Source organism: Musa acuminata, chromosome BXJ2-3 (assembly GCF_036884655.1).
Source record: "Musa acuminata AAA Group cultivar baxijiao chromosome BXJ2-3, Cavendish_Baxijiao_AAA, whole genome shotgun sequence".
NCBI classification, from domain to species: domain Eukaryota; kingdom Viridiplantae; phylum Streptophyta; class Magnoliopsida; order Zingiberales; family Musaceae; genus Musa; species Musa acuminata.
This window is the reverse complement of record NC_088340.1, coordinates 37395176-37413479: the sequence shown is the minus strand read 5'-3', so window position 1 is coordinate 37413479 and position 18304 is coordinate 37395176. Positions and strand designations below refer to the sequence as shown.

Genomic DNA, 18304 nt, shown 5'->3' with positions numbered 1-18304 from the left:
GAGGAGGCATCTTTCTACTTAACTGTATAGTTGTAGAATAGTGTGAAAGAAATGATTAACTGAATTTATGTATTAATGATGAAAAATTCATAGAATCGGATCATACTAAGTTTTATATATTATTTTCACAATAAAATATTATATTTTTCAGATATTATTGTTGTTCATCATTTCAAATTTTTTAAGGTTTAATTAATAGTAGAAGACTTAAATTTTTGAGTTTATTTTAAAAAAATAAAAAAATATTTATTTATTTATTTTAAAGACTTGATTTTTTTTAGATCTAGTAACCATTCCATTCATATGAATTAGTGAAGGATCAATAACATATCCAAGACATATTGGACAAGAAAAATTTAAAATATAGGATATTGAAACTAAATTTTATTATGAATTCTTTTGATGTGTAATACTCTCGTGAGGCAGGACTTAATAACATGTTTAGATTAACGAGAGTGATTGATGCTACGATACGAATGAGAATAATAATATAAGGTAGCTTATAAATTTAGGGACTCAATTAATAAAGTTATTAGAAGATAATAAAAGAGTCTAAGTGATTTACGAGGAAAAATAAATTCCATAGAGAAATAAAAATTTGTTTGGTTGATGGATCAAAATATTTTAATTAGTAAAACGATCATCTAAAAATCAAAACGAGTCAGAACGCCGTTGCCGGGGATCGAACCCGGGTCACCCGCGTGACAGGCGGGAATACTCACCACTATACTACAACGACTGAATGACGACGGTTTATGATTCTAATTTATCTAGTAGTATATGAAGGGTGAAAAAATAAGAAATTCTATTGATTTCGAAAAAAAAAGATGTTTTTGAAATTTACTATGATTATCAAAGTAAAATGAAATAATAGATCATTAGAGAAACTTTTCCATGATATGTTTAAACCTAGAAGAATAATAAATACTTTATTTTTTACTTCAGGAGAAATAACCACATATACTTTATGAAATAATCGATAAAAAATAAGATAATAATTAAATTGATCATAAGATTGTATTAATGAAGGCCTCCAAACATTAGAATATATAACTTCAAGAGATAAATTACTTATAAGAGAGGAGGTAAAAAATAAAAACTTATGCATTTTATTATATTTATATAAATTACATAAAAAGGGATGATAAGATAAAAATGATAAAGAAGAATTATAAAATTAAATAATATGATTTAGAACCTTAAAAGAAGGACGCCTTAAGTGATTATGTTATTCTTGAAATGGAATTAGATAGAGATGGTATAATAGTTGCCACTCAAACTGTCTATTCAACCCCTCTATGAGAAACATTATTATTAGAAGAATATAATTTAGTGATAAATATTATATTTCTTTTCATATCAGGAACAAAAAAAGATTTTGAAGAAGAGAAATTTATAAAACTAGTATGAATTATTTTAGGACATTTACTATCACCTATTATGCTATCATCTGAATCATTATAATCTAAATAAAAAACATATTATTCAAGTCAAATGTAACATAAGTCTCAGAATTAACAAGCCAATTTGATAAATGTTGAAAGGATTAAGCAATATAGTGATGGTGATAATGAAAGTTGTGATGCAAGATATGTAAATAAAGTGAGTCTAAAGGCATTCACGAAATAGTAACATGCAAGCAATAACATTTCTTAGCAATTTAGCCTTGCATGTCACCTATTTGACATGTGGCATTATTGTTGAATTATTTTTCGAATTTGTTGATGCTTTTGTTGTAGAATTGATAACTTCAAAATTATTTTCTCTAATCATTCATGAAGGATAAGTGATGGTGTCATCTACATGACCTATAAATTCATAATTGATTAAAAGAGAATAAAATTATAATATATCAAGAGGTATAATTTGTGGACATGAATTTAAGAGGAGTTTGGGTTGTAATATTATTGGAGACAAGAGTACTTTAAAAAATAAATGAGTTGAGAATAATATGAGATGAGTAAATAGTTAAAAAGGTATTATTGACCATATTAAATAGTGAAAAAACAAACTCAAAGCAACTTACAAAAACCAGAGATTTGCTAGAACGTAAAACTCAATAGAAATTGTAATACTACCTACAGCCATAATGAAGGAGATATAAAGCAACAATAGTAAGAGGTTCAAAGAAAAAAAAAAACCGTCGGAGAGTATATTATTCTAATACTATGAAAGAAACAATTAACTTAAATTTTTAATGATAATGGATATGAATTTATATACATTAAAGAGAGATTACAATATATGATAATTATATGAGTTTTTCAATCAATAATAATGTAAAATATTCATCTAAATAATTTCATAATAGATCTTATGATTTTTTTCACTAATAATCAACATAAAATATTTATCTAAATCATCTCAGAATATAAAAAATCATGTTAAAATCATGATCCTTATTATTTAATAAAATTAAAATTATATATTATAATAATTTTTGTAATTTAAATTTATAATAATATAGTATCAAAATATTAAGAATATCATGATATTCTTATCATGATTTATTTATTTATTTAATAATATTCTTTCAAATATAATGACTGAGACATGCATTTCCATTTAAAAGGTGATGATAAAGAGAATACTGGTCTCATTCCAAGCCCTATGATAAGGTCAGGTCATAATACGTTAAGGAGTCTCAGCCAATACATTAACACACTTAGCAGCAGATCCAGATTCCAAGGATGGTATGACTCATCTGCACTCGTTCATTTGCAGCTGAACAATAACAAAAGAGCTGACATAAATACACCAGACACAAGTCCAGTAATACTAAACTCAACTTACCACATCATTGTTGGAAGCAACAGTAGAGAGATGAGTCAAGATGACTCCAAGAAATGGCATTATTTGAGGTTTCTGCCCATTGGAGCTTTAGTGCAATTTGAATGAGAGAAGATAGTTTCAGCCTGATAGAATATTATCCAAACCATCTATTGAACAGGAAAATGACAGAAACCAGGCATTGCAGGATGATAACTTGAGAAAAGCAAACACCAGGATCAGAAAATTAAGTCCCGAAGATGCAAGTTTTATTACTCAAGAGACAATTTTGGTCATATACGACAAAAGGGAAAACAGATCACAAGATCAGACAATTTGGTGAGATACAAGATCCTATAATTCCAGCCAGTCAGCCACCACCAATTGGGACCGGTATTGTATCCTGCAGTAAGAGAATCACATCACAACATTCAGTCCATGATGAAACCAGTTCACAAGAAAGAAGCAACGATCTAGCTTGAACTCGAGTCTTTTGAGGGCAAGCTGAGCTTGCACAACAGAGTTAGGAGCATTTGAAACTTTTATGGAGATATAGGAGGATGTCTAAGAGCAACGGGCAATTGTGCTGGAGGCAATGAAGGGGTTCTGGTGCCAGTGTGAGCAGAGTAGTGAGGGAGAGAAGAGGTATTGTAAGCAACAGTAAAATATCAGAAGGTTACCATGGGAGAAACAAGTTAGTGTTAGGTTAAAATCCCTAAATCATATATAGGGTCACACACTATCAGCTATCAGATGTAAATCTAATGAATGACGTACGTACAAAAGTTACAAACCATTAGATTTAGGTCAAGCTGGATAATATTACATAATATATGAAAAACAAAAAAAATGCTGTGTCATATTTATACTAATTGAGTGTTGACAAGCCTAACATGTACGAACAAAGCTTGTTCTTTGTTTGAGCTTGACTAAGTTGTTCATGAATGAGCTAACCTCGAGTTTCACAACCAACAGACTCACAAATGCTCCCAGCTGCACCTCGCAAACAGCCTACCAAATTAGGATAGATGGGCCTTTATGACTTGGCTCAGATGATGACTACGTTGAGGTCAAGGTGGTTTAAGGTCAGAACCAGTCCAAAAATTCCCAAGATTTTCTAAGTTAGATTGGATAAAGCGACACATGTTTAACAATGCATGAAACGACTAGCCCTACTCGTTTCCCTTGCTTCACAAGCTTAATATAAAACCAAACTAGTTGTTAAAGCTTGGATATAGTAACTTTCAACATATTGTTCTCCCTTTCTCAACTAAGACATAATACCTGATGACCATATTGCAGAAGCAAGACATATATTGCTTTTGAGAATCATAAAGACAAGAAAAAAAGCTCAAGAAAACAAAAGAATTACTTTAACTTGCAAACAAATAACTATCAATAAATCTAGAAATAACATACAAAAGGAAGGCTGGAAGAACACCTTGATCATAGCTCATCTTTTACAGAATCAGGTGAGCCAGGTTGACTAATAACATCCTTATTGTTGTTCACAAAGTTAATAAAGTCCTCTACCGTTCTGTTCCCCTCATACTGTGAAATTTTGCCACTGGCAGAAACAAAATACAATGTTGGATAACCCTGAACAGCAAATTCATCTGGAACATCGTTCTTGGTAGCATCCTACATTTCAAACAAAACAGAAAAAACAGAATGCAAATTAGATATGTATAAGAAAGAAAATAACTTATCTCCTGATGGTTGTCAAACATTACATCATGATGTAACAAAAGAAAAGAAATTTTAATCTACAAGGATCTTACCATAAGAAAAATAATAAACAGAAAAGGAATGCCACACCAAAGAATCTGGTGACTGATGCTATGTATACATAAATATGCTCCATAAAAATAATCTAATATGTAGAAAACTCTAAATTTGATTTCTGAAGATGGAACACATCTATGGAGTGTAGCTACTTAAGCTGCATATATGGTGCTTGAGATCCATCCATTACAGGCTTCAAATAATCATAAATATTTTTAAGCAGACTTGGTCATGCTTGGCCAAGCTGCATGTATGCTTGAACATGCTCCATAGACTTGGTCATGAAAGATGCAACACGCTATAGTTGGAAAGAGCTACAGTGAATTTTAACTATTACAGAAATTTCCTACATAGGCAGCATAGGACACAGCTAATTTTGTTAAGATCAATTAATGGTGCAAATTAAATACATATATACTAAGAATGGTAAAGTGTAAATCATTAAACAACCATTAACTACACTAATATATGTGAGCTGTCACTATAGTGTTTCACTTGAAATGGCCTGAGATTAGGTAGATCATATTTTTAAACTCTGATGCCAATTTATTCCTAAAAGCTGTGGATCAGATCTGACAGTCAATCCATGTTTCTCATGTTATTGCTGATTGTAATTATTAAATAGGTCCAATGACCACAATTTATATGATTCAACTATTGTCCAATGAATATTGAAATTCTAACAAGATCATAATGGATAAACAAATGGGAGAAAAATGTACCACTAAGATAAGCATTACCCAGAAGCATACACAAACAAAGGAGATTCCATATACAAATGAAAAGTTAACCTAATTCAAGCAAGTTAGTTCTTAACCTTTATTTGTCATCATTATTTCAGACTTAAAATTGAACTCAAATTAAGAATGGTCATGAACAAACCATGGGGTGACAATCATAGAACCTAGTTTAAAATTTCTTTATTATTCAACTTCTGATTTCTTTTTAGGTGTCTCTTTTCCTAGTTGATAAATTGGAATCAAGATCTGAACGTCTAATCTGCCCAATCTTATCTGATTCCAATCCATAGTTCCATAGCCATCTCTAGAACCAGTCTCTATTAAAATCGTGCAAAAGTGCTTCCAACTTTTATTCGATGGATGGATATCCAAATGGATTGGTTTTGCGATTTTGTTTCTTATATGCGCATGCATTGGAGAAATTATAAGACTGAAAAACTAATGCGCCTGATTGTATCTGATTCCAATCCAAATGGATTCTTTTCCAAGGGACATAATTTTGTTTCTTGTACGCACATGCATTGAAGAATTTTATATGGCCAAAGAATAAAGGACATGAAATGAATGTGTGTGTGTGTACATATATATCCTTGCAAGGGAAAAAGGAAGTAGGCAGTGAATGATTATCACTTTCCATGATCATGTCAGCAAGTCCATAATCCTTAAATCAAAAACAGATCATCTTAAGAAAAAAGTTACCATCTTTGCAATGATCACATCTGCATCATTTTCAAATGAGATAGCTACTTCTTCTAAGATTGGTGCAAGTTTCTTGCAATGTCCACACCATGGTGCATAAAATTCAAGCAGAACTACAAGAGTCAATAATGATACCATTAGAAAAGTAACAATTCATAAGTTAAAGTAAATAACATATTTATAGGAAAATAAAGCACACAATTGGTTGTACAAAAAAACAAGACAGATTGACCTTTAGAAAAAGCTTAAAGTTTCTGATGGATCCAAAATCACCAGTTGTAACCACCCAAGGCTTGTATTGTCAAGCAAAAGGTGATATCCACGGCGAGTGTCTGATTTAGATTTTAGGCTTCTCGTTTGTGACAATGATCAATGAAAAAAACTTCAATGCAACATTTGAGAATTCCCTTCCAGAGGGTTTGAACATTATGTGTAAAATTTAGGAAAAAATGCATTCTTTAAGGTGAATGCTTAGCCTTCAAGATAGAAAATTACAATTTCTGTACAAGGTAAAGCAATTTTCTCTATGTGGAAAACAGTACTAGTTATTTCCCTAGACATTCAATTTTATAATTAATTTACAATTTTCTTAGTTCAAATCTTTAAAAGTTTCTATAGGTTTTGCAAATTTTCCTTGTGTTCTGTTAATCACAAGGTAAAAAATGTCACTACCCAAAAAGTATGTGTTGGACCATGATTCAGGCACTAAGAGGTTTTCTTAATGGCAGATGGTAAGACCATTGTTTCCAAACTCTTGCATCAATCCCTATAAATCTTTTCTGATTTGCATCTCTGTTAGATGTGTATCTGAAAGTCAGTAACTTCTATCACATGGTTTAAATGTTGGCTAGGACCTATTTAGTGGTATGTTTTATGGAAATTTCTTACTCGTCTCTTTTTGGTTTCACAAAATCAATTTATGAATGTATAAATCATTTGTTACAAATTGCATTACTTCTATGAATCTCCATACTAATTTATGAATATACAAAGTATGATTCTCATGTCCATGTTCAGGCAACACTGGCCACAATAAGAATGTTCCTAGCTTATGAAAATGCAATTCTATCACCATGAGGTCCATCAAATTGTTTTTGTTATATTCAGTGGACGAATATTCCAACCCATGCTTACATTTTCAGTGCCCTCATTCATCACATGGCATAGCAAAAAGGATAAATTCATGATCCAGAAGTTATAATAGAACTAAACAAATTAGTTACCACCATAAAAATTTCAAACTAAACCCTGTATTTAAGGATTTGAAGATCACAAACCATTCTTCCCAGAGCTGAACACTATTTCCTGGAGACTTTTGGCCACCACAATCTTAACTGGTTCATTATTAACTTCAGGAACTGACTCTGATTTACGATATGGTTCTAGGCCACCAACCTGCACATAGAGACAGGCAAGTTAGATGACAGCAAAGAGGTTGAAGAAACTTACAGCAATGGGATAAACATTTAACATGTAAAAAAATTTGATATGCTAACAACAATAGCCGGGCAACCTCTTGGTTGCCAATCATGAATATGGCCAAACAAGTTTGCATCAATTGGTATGGATCGTATTCTGATAAGGGTTGTAATATAGTGATGTTGTGAAATAAGAAAACAACTGACAAGTTGGAATTCTGTTAGGATGAGAGAGTGAGTGCATGCAGATTGTGATATTACATCACAAGAAAACAAGATACAATTATGCTAAGAGAACATACTGCATAGTCCTTCAGCCATGTTGCAATCTGCTCGGGTGTAACATTTGGTTGAAAATATTTGTGGCCCTTGCTATCTTGTATGATTATAAGAGGAGCCTGATCCTTTTCTAGGCCAAAGAACTGTAGATTTTTACCACAGGCAAAGTATTTGTTAAGAATACCATGGAAAAGGTGGAATCCAAGATAAGAAAGTGAAAAAAGAAAAAAAAAAGAAAAGGGAATAACCTTCAAGGCCATTTCACTTGCATCAAGGTCCCCGATCAGAAATTTTATATTATCCCCCTTGTAGTCCTTCGCAACCTCATGTAACTTGGACTTGAAAGTGTTATAATTGTCACTGCTGAAGTTGAAGAAGAGCATAGCCTATGCATTTCCAGATTTCCAACAGAAATAGGACAACACCAGAGAACAAAATATGGGATAAGATGGCATCACATTGATAAAAAAATATAAGGCACTATGTTTTGAATTCTGATGCAGGCACTAAGCTGTACACACAAATTAATAGGCAAATGCTAAGTACATTTTAAGATTTGTGGAAGAACAGTCTTCTAGTGCATCATGGTCAATATATAATAATAATAATAATAATAATAATAATAATAATAATAATAATAATAATAGAATATGACCACCTTTGTAAAAACAGGCATCCTGAGATCATTACATTTCATGAAGTTTCAACCCATGTCAGTATTTCCAAGCACCAAGAAACAGGGTAACAAGTAGTTATATTAAAGAGGCCAACTAAAACCAAAGGAAAATGCTTTTGGTAAGAGATATTTTATCATATAGTGAACACAATCAATAAACACAAAGAAAAAAGGGAAGCCTTCCAACTATTTGAACACAAAATAAAATTTTGCACAGTTAGCACAGATATCAAAGTTCATGAAACTGGTAAAAATGATATTAGGTGCATTACTGTTTGAAAATAGTGTAATGTACATTTTCATGATCAGCAAGTATTTGACAAATGTGTTATATTTGAACCATCACAAGAATAAAGCATTTCTAAAATTGCATAATAGGCATTTCCCTCGGGAGCATATGCAACCAATTCAGAGCAAATCATGATGGGTGAATAATAATCTGCTTGTGTGGTGAAACCACGAAACAACTACATCCATGACTAAGGTGATTGCCATAATCCTCAGCTTCATTGATACTATAAATAGCAATATGGAATACACATCAAATGATAAAGTTCTACTGCATCAGTTTAATGTATGAGGTAACAAAAATAAATCATAAGGCATTACTTACTTTGGCATTGGGACTGTCAAAGAACTTAACAAGGAAAGGGTGGTTGGTCGGATCATTATCATAAGTAGTAACGATTGGCATACTTTCAGATTCAATGAATTTCTCTATAGCATCAGCCTGAAAGTCCTGCGGGGTATCACAGATATTACTCCATCAGCACTTGAATGCACTAAACTCTAGCATGAAAATAATGCAAGGAAATTGTTCATATCACAAAAGTTTTATTTTTCTAAACAGATTTGCAGGTATCTTCAAGGCAAAAAGAACATTGAAAATGAAACTACAGTTTCTTAAAGGTACCTTGAAATCAACAAAAAGCTCGTCAAATGGCTTGAACAACCTAACTATTGGTTGTTTTACAGTTTCATCCCCATGTGGAAGGAGCTTTGCATTTGAGGTGTGACCAAAATCATAGTCCGATCGTAACTTTTCAGCAACTTTAATAAAAGTTTCAAATTCCTCCCCAGAGAATTGAGGGAATATCCCCACCTATGTGATGTGAAACAAGTTTGAGACATGGTAGTAATTGCAGAAAGTGAAGGGAGAAAAAAGTTAAGAATATGTCTTACAATAGAGATTTTCTTATCAACAATCACTTTATCAACATCCTCAGTAGATTTAATTTCAGTCGATGCAGGGCCAACTTGCTTACTTAAGTATTCAACTATACCATCAGCTTCCCGAGGACCTTTATACTCTTGAATGTCCTCCCCTCCATTCCTGAAAATCTTGAGCGTGGGAAAGCCCCTGACCTCATATTTTGAGGCAATTTCCTTGTTTACATTTTCATTACAGTCAATCTTAGCCAAAGCAATGGGAGGATCATTTTCACTTAATACCAATGCAGCCTTCTCATACTACAAGGAGAAAATTAAAAGATTTAATGAACATGGAACATTAATATTCACTGCATTAGTTTCATAACCAATGATTATTAGTCAACACTTGAATCGCCAGAAAACTATTACCTCAGGAGCAAGTTTCTTGCAGTGCCCACACCTGCCAACAGAAAGTTTATTATCAGTGACAAAATGTTGGTTTAATATTGAAGAAGCATCCCCATGAGAATCTCCCATTGGTGCATATCCAACTTGTATTATAAGCTTAATAGAATAACTTGAATATGTGTTGTACAGCATCCTGGTCCAACCTAATAAGCACAGTGATGCCACATCATGTAAATCTTTACTACAAAGTTATTAGAATCATTACTTTATTACACTGACAAACACAATAGTTCCTAGATGACTTGAAAAAAAAGGGTGAGGTTTGCTTGTCAAGATAAAGTTGCCCGTTTGTGACCTAAATGCAGCCTTTCTACAAATATATAAATCCTCCCCTAGTCTATGCATTAGTATCTTGCACAGGGTCAACCGCCCGGCCCATAAGAATTTACTAGGAACAAAATTTGTGCCATGTGTAAGGTACAAAAATAATCCATCTAGCATACATAACAAATAGATAAATCATAGTTCTCAATTCCCACATGTCCACAACAAACACCTCGATAAACCGAGCCATTTAGGAGTAGTATCAAACTGAAGCTTAAGTGTCTGATGAATTCTTTGTTTTCCTGAAGAAGATGATAATATAAATAATAGCATTCATGACAAAATTTACATATTAAACTGAGGTAGATACCATCGTCTGAGATCAAATTTGCTAAAATCACCACCAAAGTGTTTGGCCAACCCAAGAAACGGTATCAACAAGTGCTAAAATATCGATATTGTCTTTAGGCCTGTGCTACTGAAAATCAGGAAATGCGAGGTTGTATTTGCAATCCAAGTGCTACCGAAGGTCTTTAGCCTAAAGACTTAGTATTCGCATGGCACTCAAATATACCTTCATCCAAAGATCATCGCCCTCGCAAATCTCAAGAACGACCAAGAAACAGAGACGAGCAAGGAAACAACAAAGAAGGGCAGTTGATGATACCAGGGAGCGTAGAACTCGACGACGATGAAGTCGTGCTTGGAGACGGTCTCGGAGAAGTTGGAGGCGTCGAGTGTGATGACGAAGGAAGGCTCGGCCACCGCCTCCGGGTCGGTATCCGGCTCCTTCGCTTCTCCGTCGTCGCCCTCGGCTGCGGAGGGCGGAAGGGAGGAGGAGAGCACCAGAAGGGCGAGGAAGGCCGCCGTGATCCAAGAACTTGAAATGGCCATTGGGGATAGCGAGACCGATGTACCTCTCTCTCTCTCTCTCTCTTCGTCGCCCTTCGGAAGACGTCTTCGCGCGGACTCGGCTTATACTGGAGAGCGGTCCGTTTCTAGAAGATCAGCTGAATCTCAAGGAACGGGAGAACGTTCACGAATTGCGTATGGTTCGTTCATCATCGTGGGTCCCATCTATTAGTCGCACTACAACCGTTGGATCGAGGTTCGGGGCGCGCGTAATGGGGAGGGAAACAAATCATGGCGTATCTTCGAGTGCAGTGCATCAAACCGCGACGGTATTTTCCCTTCCATTTCCGTGTGCTACGTGGTGCGATTTCATTGGCTGAGTTACGTGTCAGGGAGACCGGGAATGGGACAGGGACGCGACTGCGTTCATCGTCCATGGACGAGACTGGGACGATTTCATTTCCCTTCCAAATTCCCGCGCGACGTGTCCCCAAAAGGCAACGCCTCCTGTATCGTGACATGGATCGTGGACGGTATCCTTGAACGGTAGAAATTTTGGTTCAAGGAACGTTGCACTTAGCCATCTACCCGTTTTACCTACCGGCGATGTTTCACCGTCCTAATGCGGTGCTACCGTGGCATGTCAGGGGAGCGTGGCGTGTGTAAACATTATTCACTTTTTGGGTTTTAGTAGACGTAAGATTGGTGATCAAAATGTGACACTAATCTTCGTAGCGTAGGATATGCCACATACAAGTAGCTGAGCAGCTGCAGTTACAAAACACTGATTGGGAGGAGATGAGCTCTTGGTTGGACTGCACTCATCAAACAAACCCCAGAAAAAAAATATATGTTTTTTGAGTGTTTTTAGAAAAATAATGTTTACCTGAGCGATTTTTTTTTTTTTTTCTCTTGAAGTGTAAACTGTATATAAACCTCAATAGAAAACAGAAGAATATGGATAGCCAAAGATGAGGTCGAGAACAAAGAGAAGAGACAAGAACTAGACAAGCTTGGCGAAAGGAGTAGAGAATGAAGATATAGCTTGAGTAAATCCTCATTCTCTGCTTTGTTGTATTGTTGTTTATTTATGTAATGAAATTAATTCAGAGAAAATTCTCCATTTTGCTTAAAGAAGAGATAGGCGCAATGTTGATGAGGCAAAAAGTGCTTTATATATGCTTTTTGTTGATTGTTCTTTGGATGCTAATGCGTGCTAATCTAAAAGATGTGATGTATGAGAACATTTGCGTTATTGAGAGGAGATTATAATATACTTTGTGGATTCTTGTTTTATATGCTCAAATTTCATATTTGGCCTCATTTATTTGTGTTTTCGAGATAGACAGGGGGCCTCGCTACAATCGGAAAGGTGGATACGATTATTTTGGCATCACAGCTCGAAGAACATGTGAAGGTAGGTGCTATATAGTGTTATAATTCGAGATAGACAGGTGCTATACAGCGTTCCACATGCATCATGCAGATCATAGCATACACACAACATTGTATTATTGAAGCACCAACATTAGAATGCCGAAAGGTCGATACAAGTGTTTAAGCATCACAGTTTGAGGAACATTGTGGTATCGTTCGATGGGCTTATGATAATGCTCACGTTCAGAGTTCCTATGCATCGTTTACGTCATAGCATGCACACAACAAGTTATTACTAGTTTCCTTTTCTAAGCACCCCATGGTTTAGCAACAAGATGAAGCCGTCCTTGTCGTTGTATTGTGGTTCCAGGGGCCTCGTTCATTTGCAGCTCCTCCCTCGTCAATCCACCAGGCAGCTCCCAGTCGAAGCGGCTCACCAGGTTCGCCAACGCCAGCTCCAGAGCAGCGACGGCGAAGTTTTGCCCGGGGCAAATCCTTCGGCCTGCTCCGAACGGCACGTACCGGGCATCGTTGCCCGTGAAGTCCAACGTGCCGTCCGCGAACCTCTCCGGCCGGAACTCCTCCGGCGACTCCCAGCTCCGCGGGTCTCTGCCCATCGACCACGCGTTCACGAAGACGCGCGCCTTCTTGGGGATGCTGTACCCTTGTATGCTGCAATCCTCCAGCAGCTCGCGCGGGACCAGCAACGGGGCAGGAGGGTGCAGCCGGAGGACCTCCTTCACGACCGCTTTCAGGTACGCCATCTGGCTCACCTCCTCCTCTCTGACCAATCCCTCCACGCTGCCTCTTCCTCTTCTCACTTCGTCTTGTAATTTCCGCATCGCTCGGGGACTCCTGATGAGCTCCGCCATGGCCCATTCCAGGGTTATGTACGATGTGTCGGTGCCGGCGCCGAACATGTCCTGCACAAGTTGGTATAGGGTAAGGGGAGTGAACTTTGGATCAGCGGAAATAGTCGTCAAGCCATCGACGTTTGACAGTGCCACAATGGGACAAAATATCATCGTTTGTTTTCTCGCTCCTGAGAAAGGAGGAACGGTCAGAGTACATGTCGTCCATCGATTTCAGAGATGGTGGATCGCGAAGAGACAGAACCTCGCGACGCTCACAGTGGCGGTTTGACTTGCCTTTCCTGGGAAGTTGCCGTCTCGGTGCACCAATTAGATTGGATACGCCATGAAAGCGGATCGAATTAGTCGATCCGTGGTTGGGCCGGGTTGGTAATTTCGATTTTGACCAACCGATTCGAAGCGGAGCCAGGACCATGAGAGAGAGAGAGAGAGAGAGAGAGAAGCGTACCACCAGAAGTGCCTTGATATCTTCAGTTGTGAGGGCGAAGTCCATCGCTGCATCTTTCTGCAGAGAGAGCAGAACATCCACGAAATCCTTCTCCTCACCGTCGTTTTCCTCCCCACCATGCTGCACCGACCGAACTGCATGTTCCTTAATCACCTCATCTAGCAACTTATCCCACCTCGCCTTGTTCTTGTTGCATCTGGCCACACTGCCGAAGAACATATCCAGCCACCCCAGCCACGGGATGTAGTCACCCACGAAGATCTTGGACGTAAGCGCCGAGTTCTCGCCGACCAGCTCGGAGAACAGGCGATTCCTCCCTTCTTCTCTCGTGAACTTCCCTGAAACAACTCGACAGAGTACATCGTTGGTGAAAGAGTACAAGACCTCGGATAAGTCGATCACGTTCGCCGAAGCCGAAGCCTGGGACGAGATCTTTCCCATCATGGATTCCACCTCCTCCTCCCTCATCAGCCTGTACGACTGCACCCTCTTGGGGCTCAGCAGGTGGACGGAGCAGATCTTTCGGAGCTGCTTCCAGTAGTCGCCGTAGGGCGCGAAGGCCAAGTCCTTGCACCCGTACAAGAGGATTCGGGCCGCCTTGAGAGCTGGCCGGCCGGCGCATGCGCGGTCCTGGTTGCGCAGCACCTCCCTGGCGGCGTCCGGCGAGGAGACCACGAGCACCGGCACCTGGCCCAGGCGAAGCAGCATGAGCGGGCCGTGTTGCTGCGACAGGGCGTGGAGGGAGCGGTGCGGTAGTGGGCCCAGCTGGTGGAGGTTGCCGATGAGGGGAAGCCGCGGCGGGCACGGGGGATGCCCACGGGAGTTCCTCTTGACCTGCAGCAGAAGCAGCAGCAAAGAGAGAGGCACGAGTATGATGAAGAGGGTGGTGAGTAGAGATGGGTCGAGCGGCCCCGTCGGCAGGGTGGAAGACATCATCGCCTGTGGCCGCTGGTCTTCTCTCGTGCCCTTCTCATCCCCCGCATGTGCACGGGTTATATAGGAAACGAAAGAGAACGATTGAAGCACGCAAGTATTGCTTCCAGCCAAAAAAAAAAAAAAAAAACCACACAGGAGAATAAGTGAAAGAGAACAATTGAAGCACGCAAGTATTGCTTCCACCCAAAAAAAAAAAAAAAACCACACAGGAGAATAATTGGAACGGTGTTATGTGAAACCCTATTGTTAAGGGTACATTCTTTTGCTATTGTTAAGAGTATATTTTCATTGTTCGAACAGAAACCTACTTAGAACCGTTGTGTGTTACTTTCAAACTAAGTGGGCGCATTCCTGATAATGCACCTCAAATGCTAAAGTTCGAAGTCTTGTTGAACGTGTCATACTTTAGTTGTTCAATATATCTTTGGTGAACTCATGTAACCCATTTTATAGTGACGTTATACAGTTTATTCAGTAATTAAGACGTGAAAATTGATCATAATCATCCTTGCTAATCTTGAGCTGTTATTCCAAAATGTGATTTCCCCGAATGCATGTTAATGATGTCTCACATATGGGGATTGAACTTGTGCTTTAAGAGGCGTAGAAAAAAAATAAACAAAGCTTTATGTAAAAAAAGAATGCTATGTTGGTATAGTAAATCATGATGTAGAGATTAAGATTAACTTATAAACGTCTGATGAATATATTATTATTAATTTTAGCTTAAATATTATAGTCAATTTGGATGGGATAAGCCACACATCTCTGTGACAATCCTACAGATAAAATTGATAAGATAATATGGAAAACATTCATATGGGTTGCACACCTAAATAATGCTAACAATTAAACTGATAAGATGAAAAGTGCTGAATGAAACTATGAATAATTTCACAAACAGAATAATTGCAAGTTTCCTTATTCTTTTTGTTGGATATATATATATATAAGTTCCACTTTAGCTTTCAGAAACCAATGTGCATTTGATTAATTTCCTTCTACTGTACAGAAAGTAATTGTCACCGAAACCAAATTTGTTATGACAGACCATAGGAACTACAGGTGAGATTTTACAATACTTGCACCGATTGATATCAGTCTTAGGCCTTCCGTCAGTTTAAATTAATTATAATTTTCATAAAGCAGGACATATTTTCCTTCTCAACTCAAGAAATGCTGACAGTGGTAATCTAGTCATGCACAAGGGACAACAAGTTGATGACCTTTTCAATTCTACCAATTCTGTTGTTCCCTTCCTTCAACTTAGGACTTTGAGTTGGAGACTTGGTTGACAAGTATCGACCATCTTGGTTGACAAGTAAGACTAATAACTATGATGACCAACTTTGAACCTTCCTCTTTATCAAAGTAGATGGCGTCATCTTCTTCGTTGCTCCTTTGGTGCTCGTTTGCTATCTTGCAGCAGCTGCAATTATGTTGTGCCACTAAAAAACACAGCCTTCCTGTATCATCAGCTTTTGACGCCGTCTCTGTCATCCTTCACGTACTCCCAGGTGGTGGACCAAGTGAAAGATACAAGCCAACCCTTAGGACCACAGCTACCACACAAAGCGTCATCGTTAAAGCAGGACCTTGGATTTCTACAATTCACACGCGTAGAAAAACTCTTAAGTGCCATCTTTCGTTAGGTAAATCATTTGTCAAGTGACAAGATACAAGGCTCGTAATGACTGCTGTAATAGCCAGCCAATATAGTTTCCAACATTTTATGCCAAGTGTCATCTTTTTTCCATCTTAAAGACGTAGCTATTGGCACAAAACAAGCTCTCCAAACGTTGCCCGTACGACATCTCCATTTGATGATTGATGGACCAACGTGAGGCTCAAGTATTACGTTGGTGTACAACATGCCCAAGGCTGCCTCGATCGTTGTCGATACCTGCTTGGCTTGGCCACCAAGTAACAACATCATCACTCGTGCGGTTCGTGACGGCTTGCTCGACTTCTCCCACTCGTTCAGTCCTCACGCGCATGCCTCCTTTACGTGTTAGGATCGGAGATCTCTGGGTTGAATTCTATATTTCCTATTATCTTAATGAATAAAATCTATTCCCTGATGTGTAAAGCCACCGTCTCGGTTGACCCCAATTTACGCTTAACGGATAATTATATATATATCTTCTATAATTAATTATATTCAATATTTTAATCATTATAATTTTAAAAATTATAATATATTAAATAATAAAATATTTTTAGTCAAAAGATTTATTACTAATAATTTTAATTCAAATGATCTTTCTTTTATTATTATTATTATTATTTCAACTATTGAGTTTTGTGAAGTGTGTTGGATCTTTGATTATATGTCTTGAGCATCCATTATCAAGATATTAATTTTTTGCTCCTAACTTTCGATTGTAGTCATATGTCTTAAGTTTGTGTCTCTCGGTTAGATTTACCGATCTTGTTCTTTTGATATAAAATCGTTTATGGTTTCTTTAGGAATCCAAATTAATGTATGTGAGTCATAATTTTTTAGTAAATATTTATAAGCAAAATGATCATATCTATCAAAAAAATTACACTTAATCTTAGGGGAAACATGTAATATTAGTACTTTAATAAATATAGTTGGCTTTTGTTGAGTATTACTTACCAAGCCGATTCATTCCTTTCTATGTCTATAACATTTATTAGCAAGAATCATGTTTAGTGATTTGCTATCAATTTTAAATTTTTTTAATATTTGTTGTAATAACATATTTTTTATTTTTTACTAAGTCTAACTGTTAATATTGAGTATAAGATGTTAATATATAATTATCATGCTCATTTTTAATTTTTTTTAAATTCACTAAAAAGAGAAGCATGATTCTTTTTTAGTATTTTATATTTCTTACTAACTAATTTAAAATTATTAAATAAATCATAAAAAAAAGTATTAAATAATTCATTGTAAGGTAAATGGGTTTTGGTTGAGTCATTTACCTCATCGTCAAAAGTAATCAAAGCGTAGTTCACCATTTCGTCTTCATCGATTTACTTCTCATCTTCGGATGTACTCGATTCGTTTTAAGTTGCAATGAATGGTTTCTTCTTCTTATGATGTGAGAGTATCTTCTTTTTTAGTTGTGTACATTCACTTTTAAGATGCCCCAGCCTTTTACATTTATAGCAAGTTATTATTTCATTTTTAAGTTCATTTTTATTCTTAGTTTTTTGTTTTATAAATTTTTTAAACTTTATTCTTAGTGTTTTTTGCATTCTTAGTTCGTTTGACTGGTCTTCTTTTATTTTAAATGTCAAATCCTTTTTGTTCTTTCAAAGGTTGTTCGCATATTCATCATTTATCGTACAAGTTATTTCCTAGGTCATTAATAACCCTATGAGTTCTTCTAGAGGAAAACAGTTCAAGTCCTTTGCTTCTTGAATAGTAGTCACTTTTGGATCCCAATATTTAGGGAGAGATACTAAAATTTTATTAATAAGTACAAGATTCAAAAAAATTTTACCAAATGTTTTCAAACTATTAATGATGTACATAAAATAGATATACATATCTCTAATGGTTTTACTTGATTTCATTCGAAATAATTCAAAAT

The 18304-nt window shown here is 36.6% G+C and overlaps 2 protein-coding genes and 1 non-coding gene across 3 annotated transcripts; all 3 read right to left on the bottom strand.

The window, feature by feature from the left end:
• Nucleotides 1-667: 667 nt before the first annotated feature.
• TRNAD-GUC (transfer RNA aspartic acid (anticodon GUC)) lies at nucleotides 668-739 on the bottom strand. The gene has a single exon. It is a non-coding gene; the product is annotated as a tRNA-Asp (tRNA).
• A 2272-nt stretch (nucleotides 740-3011) lies between these two features.
• On the bottom strand, nucleotides 3012-11214 carry LOC135608024 (protein disulfide-isomerase-like). Its single transcript, XM_065100424.1, has 11 exons — nucleotides 10918-11214; nucleotides 9948-9978; nucleotides 9549-9836; nucleotides 9280-9468; nucleotides 8980-9105; nucleotides 7939-8076; nucleotides 7714-7833; nucleotides 7271-7388; nucleotides 5994-6106; nucleotides 4211-4410; nucleotides 3012-3172 (listed from the first exon to the last, which is right to left on the bottom strand). Exons 1-10 carry the CDS (start codon nucleotides 11142-11144, stop codon nucleotides 4216-4218), a joined length of 1545 nt encoding a protein of 514 aa, XP_064956496.1. The 5' UTR covers nucleotides 11145-11214; the 3' UTR covers nucleotides 3012-3172; nucleotides 4211-4215.
• Nucleotides 11215-12592: 1378 nt separating this feature from the next.
• On the bottom strand, nucleotides 12593-14784 carry LOC135608023 (cytochrome P450 71A1-like). The gene is made up of 2 exons (XM_065100423.1): nucleotides 13800-14784; nucleotides 12593-13402 (listed from the first exon to the last, which is right to left on the bottom strand). The coding sequence occupies exons 1-2, from the start codon at nucleotides 14733-14735 to the stop codon at nucleotides 12788-12790; spliced, it is 1551 nt and encodes a 516-aa protein (XP_064956495.1). The 5' UTR covers nucleotides 14736-14784; the 3' UTR covers nucleotides 12593-12787.
• Between the last annotated feature and the right edge of the window lie 3520 nt (nucleotides 14785-18304).

Bases quoted from the DNA above. Each gene is read 5' to 3' on its own strand.
- LOC135608024 (XM_065100424.1), bottom strand. From the start codon at position 11,144: ATGGCCATTTCAAGTTCTTGGATCACGGCGGCCTTCCTCGCCCTTCTG. The intron at 7,389-7,713 runs GTATGTTCTCTT...CTCTATGTGCAG, and splicing joins CATGGCTGAAGGACTATGCA to GTTGGTGGCCTAGAACCATA. The intron at 6,107-7,270 runs GTTTGTGATCTT...TGACTCTTGTAG, and splicing joins GTTCAGCTCTGGGAAGAATG to TTCTGCTTGAATTTTATGCA.
- LOC135608023 (XM_065100423.1), bottom strand. From the start codon at position 14,735: ATGATGTCTTCCACCCTGCCGACGGGGCCGCTCGACCCATCTCTACTC. The intron at 13,403-13,799 runs GTACGCTTCTCT...CAACTTGTGCAG, and splicing joins ATATCAAGGCACTTCTGGTG to GACATGTTCGGCGCCGGCAC.